The sequence below is a fragment of the Lotus japonicus genome, chromosome 6, assembly GCF_012489685.1.
Source record: "Lotus japonicus ecotype B-129 chromosome 6, LjGifu_v1.2".
NCBI lineage: Eukaryota > Viridiplantae > Streptophyta > Magnoliopsida > Fabales > Fabaceae > Lotus > Lotus japonicus.
In genome coordinates, this window is record NC_080046.1 from 66,534,943 (window position 1) to 66,548,100 (window position 13,158).

Below are 13,158 nucleotides of genomic sequence, written 5' to 3' on the forward strand. Positions count from 1 at the left end.
TGCCTAGCCCCCAATAGGGTATGAGGTCGCTTGATAAGAACGAACACCGGTGAGGACTTACACCTACGGTATTGGGAACCTAAGAGTCGCGATAACCCATCAGGGGTAGGAGGTTAGTTGATAAGAACACCAGTGAGGACTAAGACCTACGGTATTGGGAACCTAAGAGAGTCGCGATAACCCATCAGGGTAGGAGGTTAGTTGATAAGAACACCGGTGAGGACTAAGACCTACGGTATTGGGAACCTAAGAGTCGCGATAACCCATCAGGGTAGGAGGTTAGTTGATAAGAACACTGGTGAGGACTAAGAACTACAGTATTGGGAACCTAAGAGTCGCGATAATCCATCAGGGGTAGGAGGTTACTTGAGAAGAAGACCGGTGAGGACTAAGACTTACGGTATTGGGAACCTAAGAGTCGCGATAAGTCATCAGGGTAGGAGGTTAGTTGATAAGAACACTGGTGAGGTGGTGAGGACTAAGAACTACAATATTGGGAACCTAAGAGTCGCGATAACCCATCAGGGGTGTGAGGTTACTTGAGAATAAGACCGGTGAGGACTAAGACTTACGGTATTGGGAACCTAAGAGTCCCGATAACCCATCAGGGGTGTAAGGTTACTTGAGAAAAAGACCGGTGAGGACTAAGACATGTGTTGAGAGCACCGGTAGTAGTAAGTTGTTTGTTTTAGGGCTTGTTAGACTAGTGGTCGGCCAAGTATCTCTGAGAGGTTACATCTAATAACAACGAGCTTCGCTTTCGGAATCTTTAGATTATGCCTAGCCCATTAGGGGTGTGAGGTTACTTGATACGAAGACCAGTGAGGGCTAAGACCTACTATATCTGGAAAATAAGAGTCGCGATAACTCATTAGGGTGGGAGCTTAGTTGACATGTGATAAGAACACCGATCTTAGGAGTTGTGATAGCCCATTAGGGTTACAGTTTATTGCTGAGAACATCAGTGAGTAACTAACAAGTGAAGACATTTTTTACTAAAAGGGACCTGCAAAAACAACATAAATTTATATTTCTTACTTAATATTTTATTTCTAGCTCCATCATCCTCACCCACTTATTTCCACCCCATTTTGAGGTGTGAAGAAACAATTTTTCATGTGGTGTGGGCAGGGGTGAATATAAGCTAAATATGGAACGTAATTTATTTTTTGATGAATATTTTGGCGGCAAATATAAAATTTAATTAATAAGATTATTATGTGGATACCCCATAAAGTTCAACTGCTCCCCCTGTCGTTCTGAGACCTGATTTGACCTTACGGAAAAGCCAAACTTAATTTTCCTCAGACTCCATGCTCCCTTAGGTACGCATGTTACTCCACTGTGTAGTATCTAGTTAGTGTAACGGGTAGTTGAAGTAATGGGTAGTGGATCATAGGAGAAACTTAAGAACCAAATCAATATTCTTTCATGTATATAATTGATTTAATGTAATAGCCAGTTGAAGCAGGACGAAACTAAATGGACTTATCTAGTTCTTCAACGGTCAGTGCAACTGGCACGATGATATGTGTCACTTCGAACTTTTTCTTACCCGTGAACTACCATCAAAACACTGTTTGGCTGCCTTTCTAGTCTGACCGCAATTTGACAGGTTGTCAAACTTTGTTTTTCGGTGGATACGATTACCACTATTTTGCTGTTCGATTTTTATGGTGAGTGTTAAGAGTTTATTCATCATTATTTAAAATAATATGTATCATTTATCAAATTAGTTTATTTAAAAAAAATAATAAGGGGTGGTCCTATCCACGTCACAAATAATACCCCAAATAATCTCACACTATCACATTATGCATTTAAGGGATGTAATTAACGTCTATAATGCTCGCATCAACATTTGTTGCGTTTAGGTGACCCACCATTCATTCTAGTCGCACTGGTGTGCTATTAATGAAGAAGCCCTTTAAAATGGCTACCCAACTTCTGAAGTGAAGCACAAATATTTGCTTATTCCTCTCCTTGTTCGTAACCCAAAATTCATTGTAAAGGACCATGTGGAAGGGAAAGTCAAAGTTTCACGTTGTTTTCTATGGAAGACGTCTTGGGATTTACAATTCATGGATCGAATGTCGTGATCAGGTTTCCGGCTACAGCGGTAACGCCCATACCGCATATGCAACATTGGCAGAAGCTGAGACTGCATGGGCAGCGTTTTGCAAGCAGCATCAACCGGAAGCAGCAGAAAACTCTTCCCCACAAGGAGGATTTTCCGGTGTACGAACGTCTCAAACTGGATCTTTAGGTTCTTCCATTGCTTATATATTATCGTTTTTTATACAATCCATGGGTATAGAATACAGTGTTTTGGTATAACATATTTAACACGTAATTTTTGGACAGGGACTCCTGGCCATAGTACTGGTGGAGAATCAGCTCGTTCTGAGTTCCTGCTTTCCTTCAGCATGGAAGAATGGGTGTGTCAGGCTTGTTATGCTCTTGGGATTGAACAACCTACTTTCGCGGTCGCTGAGACAAGAGTCATTAATAGCAGTGAATGTGTTAAGTATCATGCATGGTTAACAACTAAGTTGAATGGAGAAACAGCCACCGCAACCGGGAGCTTCGCGTCCACCGCAACACATGCACGTGAAGATGTTGCCTGTAGTCTACTGAGTAGAATGGTTCAGATTACAGGGCTGGCGATTAAGGACTTTAACCAGCACAAGGTCCATGATTTGGAGGAGCAGGTTGCCATATTGGAAGCTAAAATCAACACCTTAGAGACGCAAAAACAATGGCTAACCACAGAAGTCGGGGACCTCAACATGCGTCTGAAGTATGGGTCCCCTCAAGTATAATCATTTAGGGTAGCTTAGATGAAGGTCTAAAGATGTAATCGTGTTCGTTCCATGGCCAATGTTATAATTAGTTGCCCTACTTAATTATGCAATGTATGCTTCTGCCAACATGTAATCTACTATAATTGGATATCATGAATGTTAACCTCTGTTTGTCGATGGAATCATGGGCCCTGGAATAACCGACCCAATACACCAGTGTTTGTTTCTTATTTTAATGTTTATTGTGAACAAAAAGGTTTGACTTTTAAAACAGACTTTGGTCCCTGTGTCAAGTTATTACTCAAACCAGGTCAAACCACTTATATAATAATGGACACAGCGCTGAATGAGGATTATATGGAAATATTGCCTATGAATAATAAATTGCTAAAATAATTAAGTGACCAATCATATTGCAATTTCGTCGGATACGAACTAGATTTAACCACAAATACATAATTTCTCTCACTTGAAGGATTGGCGGGAGTTTGGTATGGTAAATGTGGGTTCCGAGGCGCAGAAAGCAGATCATGCATTAAATGCTGGGACCTTCTATTCTAATGATGGCTAGGCGTCTACGTCAACTTCTACCTCCTTCTATATATCGCAAGTGCAAATCCATTTAACCAGCGTTTAGATTTGCTTTATATAAACGCTTCCCATTCGGTGTTTGTTGTTACCTTGAATCTTGTGTTTGTTATTACCTTGAACTGGAGATCCAAAGATAGTCATGGCAGTTGTGGATGCTGAAGGAGGAGGCGATGGCGCTGATGACGGTGCTTCAGTGCAGTTTCTATGGGAGTATGAATATCGGATCTTATTACTTAACCCACCCAACCTCTTAATACCATGTCGCCATGATGTTATTTTCTCTCGTTTCATCTTTATTTTAGTGTAGTGTGAAATTTAGTTTCTTAATCAGTTACCAAAACCATGCTATTTTGACTCATCCTTATATTTCTGTCCTGGGCAGGAATGCTGCGGACCAGGGAGAAGAAGTGGTCCACCAAACACATCTTGGTCATGACGATCAACACGGCTCAACCGTGAGGGACCTCAACCAATTCTTTTGTATTTAATGGATTTAACCATAAGTTTTCTAACTAAATATGTTTTGTCGTAGGAGAACCACTTCATGTATGGTAGAGAGCAGGTGCATAATGAAACTACTATGGAAGAGGCAGTTAAGAGTTTAACGACACAAGTGGAGGTAATACTCCTTAAATTAATACCTACTTAGAGCAAAGATTCGTAAACAATTTTAACCCTCCCAACCAACGTTTCTTTGCAGAAAATGGTTGTAACCTTAAACCAACAAATGGATGTGCAACACATAATACTGGCTATAGTGTAAAATATTGAAAAACTGACTATTGTTGAACAGAAGGCAGACCTTCCATGTGGGCTGAAACATGGAGGATCTCAGAGACCCCCTGTTTTCCGTCAAGTTGGAAAAGCTTCCCCAAAAGTAACAAACAATGAAGATGTGTACAGGCCATCTTTTGCTCCTCAAGTACCCAAATACTGTAACGGAACCATTGTGCTTGACACTGCGACTTATGATGATGACTCAGTCGTCAATATGGGGTCTTGTACACTGAAAAACAAAGGGATAGCACTAGACGTACCTGGGAAAACAAACAACAAAGGTAGTGCGATGAAGAAAAGAGGTTACGACAAATCCATGGGTGTAGATCACACAAATGTTGCTTCATCGAGTGAATATCGTAGGGTACGTAAATCTGATGTAAGTTTGTGCTGTTATAACCATTTTTTTTTTTCATATTGGGCTTACAAACAGATGTTAGCTTAGCTTGTTTTCTTGAATGGTTTTTAATTAAAGGCCACGACAGCGGGAGATGATGGTGATGCAGCTGTGGACTTCCTGGTCGGGAGGATGCTGAATTTTGTACCTTCACCTGGCGACACTCCGTCGAAGATTCCTAGGGTTGACGAAACATATCACTCTCCAGGATCCCAATACAAACCTGTTGGATCAACTTTACCTGAGATGGCAGCAACAACTGCTAGAGGGAAGACAGGTTCACTCAATGCACATACTCGGAAGAATAAGCCACGTGGTCATATTGTACCAGCGGTATGTAGCATTGTGCTTAAGTCAGACGGTTGAATTCGTTATGCATAGTGTAGTCCTTCATATCGTATGATTATTGTATTTATCTATTTTCTTATTTCATAGACAATGAAGACAAAATTTAAGCCAACAAGCGATATGCAACTCACTATGGAACAGGCTCAAATTTCTGCATACTTGTTTAGTCCTGAGAGAGATGAAAGGTATATGCCCATAGAATATGCTAAATCCTCCTAAATCCTGCATACTTGTTTAGCCAACTCACTACGCTGGCTCTTGTTAAACGCAGGGAGGTTGTATTTAAAGTTGCATATGTGAATTCAGAGAGGAGACATTTTGAGTGTCTATGTCCAGGGAAGATTGTAACTGAGGACGTAGGTGTTCCACGAAAGCTGTTTAATAAACCCTTAAAATCATGGTATTTCAATCTAAATGTGGCTTCATATCCATTTGGCACAGGTGTTAAAAATGATGGCTCTGCAGATCACAGCCAATCAACAAAATGGACCGGTGAAGACGGTGTGGGCACTGCCGCCTTCGTTTGAGGAGCAAGTCACACAAGGGCAGACCATTGACCAATTGCTGAAAACCTATTCGGAAGAGTACATGCATCCATTCACGAACCTGGAATACGTACGTATGGTTTATGGGTTCATCTAACTTAAAATGAAATTTGTTAAAAAACAAACTTACTTAATCCTATTGATTTATGGATGTGCAACACAAACCTGAGCATGCTCACATTTACCCAGATATATGTTCCAATTGATGAACTTGGAGCACATTGGTATCTTATGGTCATTGCTATCAAGGAGATGAAGATATACCATATGGACTCGCATTTGAAGGTGGTTTTGATCAACAGCAGACGTGATACAATAAGAACTATTGTATGTTCATACGAATCACACATTTTTGTAACAATAATGCGTTTAGTCCTTTTGAAGTGAATCGATAATTTTGTTTAACTGTAACAGGCAACAACATTGTCTGAGATGATTGGAACTGAAGGCTACCCAGAAGACTACCTTCATGGAAGAACAAATTTTGCTACATGGGATATCTGTGAAGCACGTGGTATTCCAAACTGTGGATCTAGGTACATACTGGAATAACGATGCTAAGTATTAATATTATGGGCCTTTACGTATGGTTTTAACGTGTTCTCGTGTTGTTCCTCATGGCAGTGACAACTCTGCATTGTGGGTGATTTCATGGATGAAGATGGAGCACTCATTCCACGCTAATGTAGTTGGAGTGGTAAGCTCAAGAATTATGCCAACGAAAGTTGAATTATTTTTGCTTATCTTGTATGTTTGTCCAGTTTTAATAATTTCCAGGCATTACACATTTACAGCTTAATGAAAGGATGGTCAGGATGAAGGCTGCGCTTGGGTTAGTAATGGGTGATCACAATGAATGCTACAGTGAATTACGTCTCAATGCTGATAACCACTGGCGGAGACGCCTCTTTTGTTCGACTGCTTGAATATGACTATCTATACACCCTTGCTGCAGGGTATGGGCACAAAGAGGGAGTGGTGTTTTGGTTGGTCGTTTATGATGTTTATGGTTTTTATGGGGTCTATTCTATTTCTATGTTATGTAATATAAGCTATGAATGTTCCAGCCGAGTGGTATGTGTGTGTAATACACTTGCTTCATGAGGTCATTGGCAGCCATGCTGGGTACTACTACTATGTTTAGGACATTTTATGGTGGTCATGTAATGTAATGCATTATTAATCGCAAAATATGTGCGAACAGACCAACTTTTATAAACGTATTTATATTTCTGTTAACATCTTGCTTCAAAATATATATATATATATATATATATATATATATATATATATATTTGATGCATGTCTCAACTGCCCTAAATGACACCAAACTGGGTCAACTACCCGAAACTTGTTACCTAATTATTATGCATATCCATACTTCAAATTTTTGGACCCAAATATAAGCCCAAAATCATCCTGTTACTTGTACTAAATGGGTGAAATGGAATCAACACATGAATATTTAACTAAATTACGTATAATAATAATAATAAGGTAACACCAAACAAAGGGACCCTAATAGAAGGCCAAATAAAAGCCCAAAATCATCCTTTTACATGCAACAAACAGGTTCAATGGAATCAACACATTAAAATTTAAGCAAAATAGTAGATTACACATTCCAGTCTGTTAGTTTAAATCCACCCACGATAATGAACCCATGGTATGACTTGAAGACTGGGACATGAATGGCAATTCTAGTCTTGAACCCTGAAATATACATGTATAGGTGGTTGAGTTAAAAACTGTAAGGTATTAGTTTTATTTCAAATATAAATGGATTTTATCAACCACAAGACATTGTGAAAGGCCTTACCTGACTACTTCGAAATCAGCTTGTTCATCAAATATCTTGACTACGAGCGATATTCCTCAATTCTGGACATGACACAATGTTATGACCAGATGTTTTGCAGTGACTGCATTTTTGTACACGCCGGACTCTGGTCCCATTTGGATGAACATCAGCATCTCTCACCCGGGATGCAGGATTCAGCAGTACTGGATTACCATTGTGAGTGGTTGCATTCGGGTTTGATGCATGTTCATTTTGCGTACACACATTATAGTGTTTAGCCTTCAAGTCCATGATTCGTTTTATAACCATATTCTTTGTCTCCTCAAAGTCCACATCAGTAACAAGTGACATCTTCGACATGTTTTGACAATGATCAACTAATGATGCATATTGGCATGCCTTCTGTGACTCCCAAAAGAAATTGTCATGACCATCATGATTATCCTCTGTTCGAATAAATTGCTTTGCAGCCTTTGTCCATCTACGCAGTATCAAACATTTCAGGAACTCTAGGATGTTCAAATGCACAAGAACAGCTATGAGGTGAGTACATGGTAACCCAAAAGATTCCATCCTAAGGCAAGAGCAACTGAACAAGGATGTAGGTTCATAGTGAGACACATGCCATTGTTTCTGTGCAACACCACAATTACTCACCGTGTAGATATCACAAGTAAATGTCTCGTTGCAAGAGATAACCCTCACCGCACCAGCCCTTGCAAGCACTGGTTTTATTAGCAAATAGATGTCAAGGGTAAAAACTTGTGATGCTGATCTCTCTAGTGATCGAAGTGGTGTCTCCAATGTTGCCTCGCCATATGCGGATTTGAAGTCAAGCCCAACTTCCTTAAAACGCATGTAGTTCAATAGGCGATTGAAGTGTTGTACAAACTCCAGCAAAGTATTGCCGGAATTTACAAACCTGCCAATCTGAGAATTCATACCCTCGCACCTTGAAGTAGTACGCAACCCCGCAAAAAAATGTCCTCTGATATGTGCCGCTGCCCACATTTTTTTCTTGTCATACAGATCAGAAACCCATTCATTTCCCTCTAATCCATGCCTTGCTACAACATCAGCCCACAGTCTCTCAAATTCATGCACTTCAAGATCAAAATACATACATTTGCTAAGCTGTCTAGTGAAATCTGTAATTTGAACATGTTTTGCAGCACCTTTCTGAAGATACCATGCACATAACCGATGGTGTGCCCTTGGAAACACTCGTTTTATAGCATTCCTCATTCTTGGGTCCCCGTCAGTTATGACCGAAGAAGGTGCCTTTCCTTTCATTGCTCGAAGAAAATTGTCTAGTAGCCACACGTAAGTTTCTTCTGTCTCATTTGTAACTATTGCAGAAGCAAAAATCGTTGTCTTGTTATGGTGATTTATGCCACAAAACACAACAAACGGACATTTGTGCTTATTTTTACCATATGTTGCATCGAATGCAAGAACATCACCAAATACCTGATAACTCATTTGGCTTATTCCATCGCTCCAAAATAACAATTCAAGTCTCCCTTCGTCGCTCACCTTCTCACGACAATATATCAATGAATCGTTCTTTTTCAAGCCACGAAGGTACTCTATAGCAGCAGTTGCATCCGATGGTTCCCACCTTCTTTGCCTACTAATCTGGTTGTGCATGTCTTTCAGATTATACCCCATGTTATAAAAACCACCTGACTGACCTGCAAATGACTTGAATATATCAGTACCCCTCAAACCTGCCTTCCTCATATTATTCATTTGCAATATATCAGCTTCACCCATAGACCTATGGGATGCAATCATTGTTGTGTATTCATCAGGAAGTAGGTCATGACTATGGGAATCAACAAATCGTTTCACACGCCAACGTCCACTGCTTTTGTCTACATGAATCACAAATTCCGCCAGACACCAACATCTTGTCTCAGGTCTAACTTTACGCACCCTGTTGTCATTATCTCGACGTTTTCCTTGTCTACTACAAACATACCTTCTCTGAATAACTTCTTCTGTTTTATCTCGCAGAATATTGTTTTTCCGCACAGCAAATCCATTAACTCTAGCATACCACTTATAAAACAAGTAGGCTACCTCAGCATCACAAAATTCGTACGAACTCGTGTCTAATGGACATAAGTTTTTCAGATCAATACGTAGGATATCCTGAAGAGAATCAATTGTTATGCAACAAGTGTTGTCAAAACCCAGTTCACCTTCTCCTGAGAAATCTTGCTCGCTCTGGTCTTCGAAATTATTCCCATCATCATTGTTTATCTCAGCATCTCTGCCTTCTGATTCATCACCATCGTCACCATTGAAGTCCGAGTCATACATTTGTTGGTCAACCTGTACATCGTCTTCTGTTTCATCATTATCAGTATGATCACCAGACTCAGACATATAGTGGATTGACTCTTCAGTGCTCATTTCAATTTCAACTCCATATTCAATAAATGTACTATCATCCTAATCAAAATAAAAAATGTTACAACATCAAAATTGAACTTTTTAAAATACAAACACTGATGTATTATAATGTGTTTGACATACCTCCATTTTTTCCTTGTTTCTTTCTAACCAAAACTACAACACATTCAAAATAATCACACATCAGAACAAGTAAACTACACGGTAGAGGGAAACGTGTTACCCCTTTCTAGATCTGGGTTGAAGTACCAACTAAGAGGATCAGATGTGTTCAAAACGAAAAAAACTCTACTCACCCTGCTTTGTCCAAGAATCGATCCTTTCCACCACTGGGACACCAAATGTTCACATCAACGGGCAAGATCCAACACTATCGTTCGTAACTTCCGCTGCAGTTCCTTCGCCGGCGGGCTCGCACCTATAAATCACTTCCTGCATTTTCATGCCATCGTCGGCGGGGTCGCACCTTTGGAAACCCTAAAACAACAAACACCCAGATGCATATACAAATTGGGAAGGCATAAACACGAATATCCAATTTACCCAAGTTAACTTAGTGGGGCACCTACGTTGGTAATGTCAGAGGGGGTGTTTTAAAAAGGAAACAAATTTGAGGTCCTATGCATAATTACAGGATTTAATGTTTAAAAGGATCAAACTGTAACCCGTTTAAAATGAATAATGCTAATTGTACCGTCCACCAGATTTTTCCTAACGCACATAGCCTCACCCATCTTTCTCTTTGACAAATTCTCCTCCACTAAAAACAATAGTAGTAGAAGAGAGAACAATAATAGTAGAATAGAGAGGACTGAGTCATTGAGAGATGAAATAATCAAAATCAGGAAGTAAAATAAAACTAAAGGTATTAGTGGAAAACGAGTGAAAATATCTCTCTCAAATCTCATTTATTCTCACATGTGATGAGACAAGAAAAAACAACTCACACCCATTCTCATTTCTCTTCACAAATAATAAAGTTTGACTCACGTACCAAAAACATTTCCACCTAATGTGATAAGGTAGAAAAGAAAGAAAAATGAGTGATTTGATTTGTGATTTGATAAAAAAATAAAAGAGATAAAAGGAGAATGTTTTAGAAAATGAAATGAAAGAGAAAATGAGATGTGAATGAATTATAACTCTTTCACAAACTATACCCTATCAAATATAAGTGTCTTCTTTACTCTCCGGTCTCTCCCCTAACACTATCTTCCCTATAACTATAATTCTTTTCATAATCCGTAAACAATAGGAATAGAAGAGAAAGAACCATGAGATAAAATAATCTAAAAGTAAAATGATAAAAACGTAAGGATGTTAGTAGAAAATGAATGAAAACCTCTCTTTCGATCACATTTTACTCACATGTGAGGAGATATGAAGAAAGTATGTGGAAAACTAAGTGTGTATGTATAAAAATGTAAATCTGGAGTTAGCTATATTTTGGAAAGTGAAGGCGACATACACGATTAAATTCTAGCCCATAAATGCATTTGGCGGTAAGCATTTTTGCCTCTACCCCTCATTGTATATGGTGTTCAGTAAATGAAGAGGATGTCAGCCACCACTTGAGAGATTTTTTCTTTGACCGTAATGAGAGACTTTCCTTACTCTTGAGAATTATGGTTACAACTTGTCCTGTGCATATTTTCTGTGTTCTTCCCCTATAACTGGATAAAAACTTTTTTCAGTCATGTGAGAGACAGGGTTACTCACAGTCACAGACCACAGTTATGAATTTGATCACCAGGCCTAATTAACAACAGTATCAAAGTGAACTTTCGTTATGAAAAATATATGAGACAATCTCACTAGGCATTTTTCTTTTTTTAAAGTCCTCACATCACATATAATATTTTTTTATAAAGTTATGTATATATTTATTGACTAATGATACATATTTTATCCATATTGAGCTAAATTAAATTAAAATTACTTTTATTTTTAATTGGTCATTTCACTATTTTTGGCTTTTTGCACTCTTCTTGATTTCTTTAAAGCAAATTCCTTAAACCTATTTATATTTTGACTCATCAGTTAGTGAATGGTTTGAAAGGTTTAGATAAAGCTAAGTTTATATATCTCGTTATCACCACACCATTGTTAGATCACAGGCAACATGTCAATTTAGTATAGTTTTTAATTAGTACTTCGTCAAAAAATTAAAAATAGAAAGACAATACTAGTGTTAATCAAGAGAATATGTAATTATTACTTTAAAGTTTAAAGGCACAAAAAGTTACCCAAAAGGAGATCAATTTGATTAGACCTCAAAACCAGATAATCACTATCAGCTGGTGCAATATTACCACGTGTCAACACCCGATAGGAGAATATCCATGACAATGGTGGACCAGTTCCAGGCACATGTGGGTCCAAACGGTTGCTCGCTTTCTGACTAAGGAAACCCGAATCGAACGATCTTCGCGACTGTCATGTAATTCCACCGTGGCTACCTTTATTATATTTCAACAATTGCCCTTTGCAAATCATGAAATGTCAATGAAGTCCTTATCTTTGAGTCCAAGCCACCTGAGTGGATGAGGAGGGTGGGTTGCATCATGTTGACAATTGTCCACGTTTGGCACTCACCATTTTTATCCAACTACTAATAAATATGGTTGTACGGTTTTTTAAAAGTTTAATTAATCTTCTTTTTGGTTGCTAATCACTTTTGTTTCTAGCAAAAGCAATGAAGAGGATGAGTGTTGTGGAAACTCTACCATCCGATCCCCTTAAATCAACCATTAGAATTATGATTAAAAAAGGCATTACTGTATAGGTGTCATTCCCTACATCACCAAAATTGAATTTTAAAACATGTTTTAGCAGCAATAGACTCTTGTCATGCAATTTTCATTTTGTCGTAGAAAAGCACATGCTTGCCACGTGACTCACTTGTTTTCTATATCAGCTTTAATGTTACCCACTTACCACTCACTGACAACCTTGCAAAATAATCACGTTTTAATATGGTTGGTTTATATGCATGGCCTTTTTCTGTGATTTTTTTTTTATGAACTAAAGGTGTCTATTAACTAGAGTTTTATTTTTCTTAACAGATTATTTTTCATACACATGATCAATGTGATATATTATCAACATGAGCTTGTGAATTTTCTGCATTGGAAAGCTTAACTTAGGTTTCCAAGAATCCAAACACCTCATAAATTTTTTACTGATAAGATGTTATATAAAGGATAAAAGAGTCCAAAAAATAAATTTTTATCAAATGTAAGAAAGAAAAAAAAAGAGAAAGTATGAGTAGAGATAAGTGAGAATCATACAATTTAGATGCTTTGTTCTATTGATGAGAGAAGAGAAAATATGAATAAAGAGAAAGAAGTGTTATAAAATGGTTGAGATGTCCAAGATTATATTGGCAGATAAAAAAAAACAAGATAATTGATTGCTTTGATTTTACATAAAATTACAATATTTAAGGCTATCAATTTAGTGGACTAAATTATA

The 13,158-nt window shown here is 38.2% G+C and overlaps 2 protein-coding genes across 2 annotated transcripts; both read right to left on the reverse strand.

Annotated features, from left to right (window-relative positions):
• Window positions 1–7,308: 7,308 nt before the first annotated feature.
• Window positions 7,309–8,121, reverse strand: LOC130725813 (protein FAR1-RELATED SEQUENCE 9-like). The gene has a single exon (XM_057577001.1). It carries the CDS (start codon window positions 8,119–8,121, stop codon window positions 7,309–7,311), a length of 813 nt encoding a protein of 270 aa, XP_057432984.1.
• A 56-nt stretch (window positions 8,122–8,177) lies between these two features.
• LOC130725814 (protein FAR1-RELATED SEQUENCE 5-like) lies at window positions 8,178–9,813 on the reverse strand. Its single transcript, XM_057577002.1, has 3 exons — window positions 9,808–9,813; window positions 8,291–9,723; window positions 8,178–8,193 (listed from the first exon to the last, which is right to left on the reverse strand). Exons 1-3 carry the CDS (start codon window positions 9,811–9,813, stop codon window positions 8,178–8,180), a joined length of 1,455 nt encoding a protein of 484 aa, XP_057432985.1.
• Window positions 9,814–13,158: the final 3,345 nt, after the last annotated feature.

Coding starts and splice junctions, on each gene's coding strand:
- LOC130725813 (XM_057577001.1), bottom strand. CDS start 8,121: ATGCGTTTTAAGGAAGTTGGGCTTGACTTCAAATCCGCATATGGCGAG.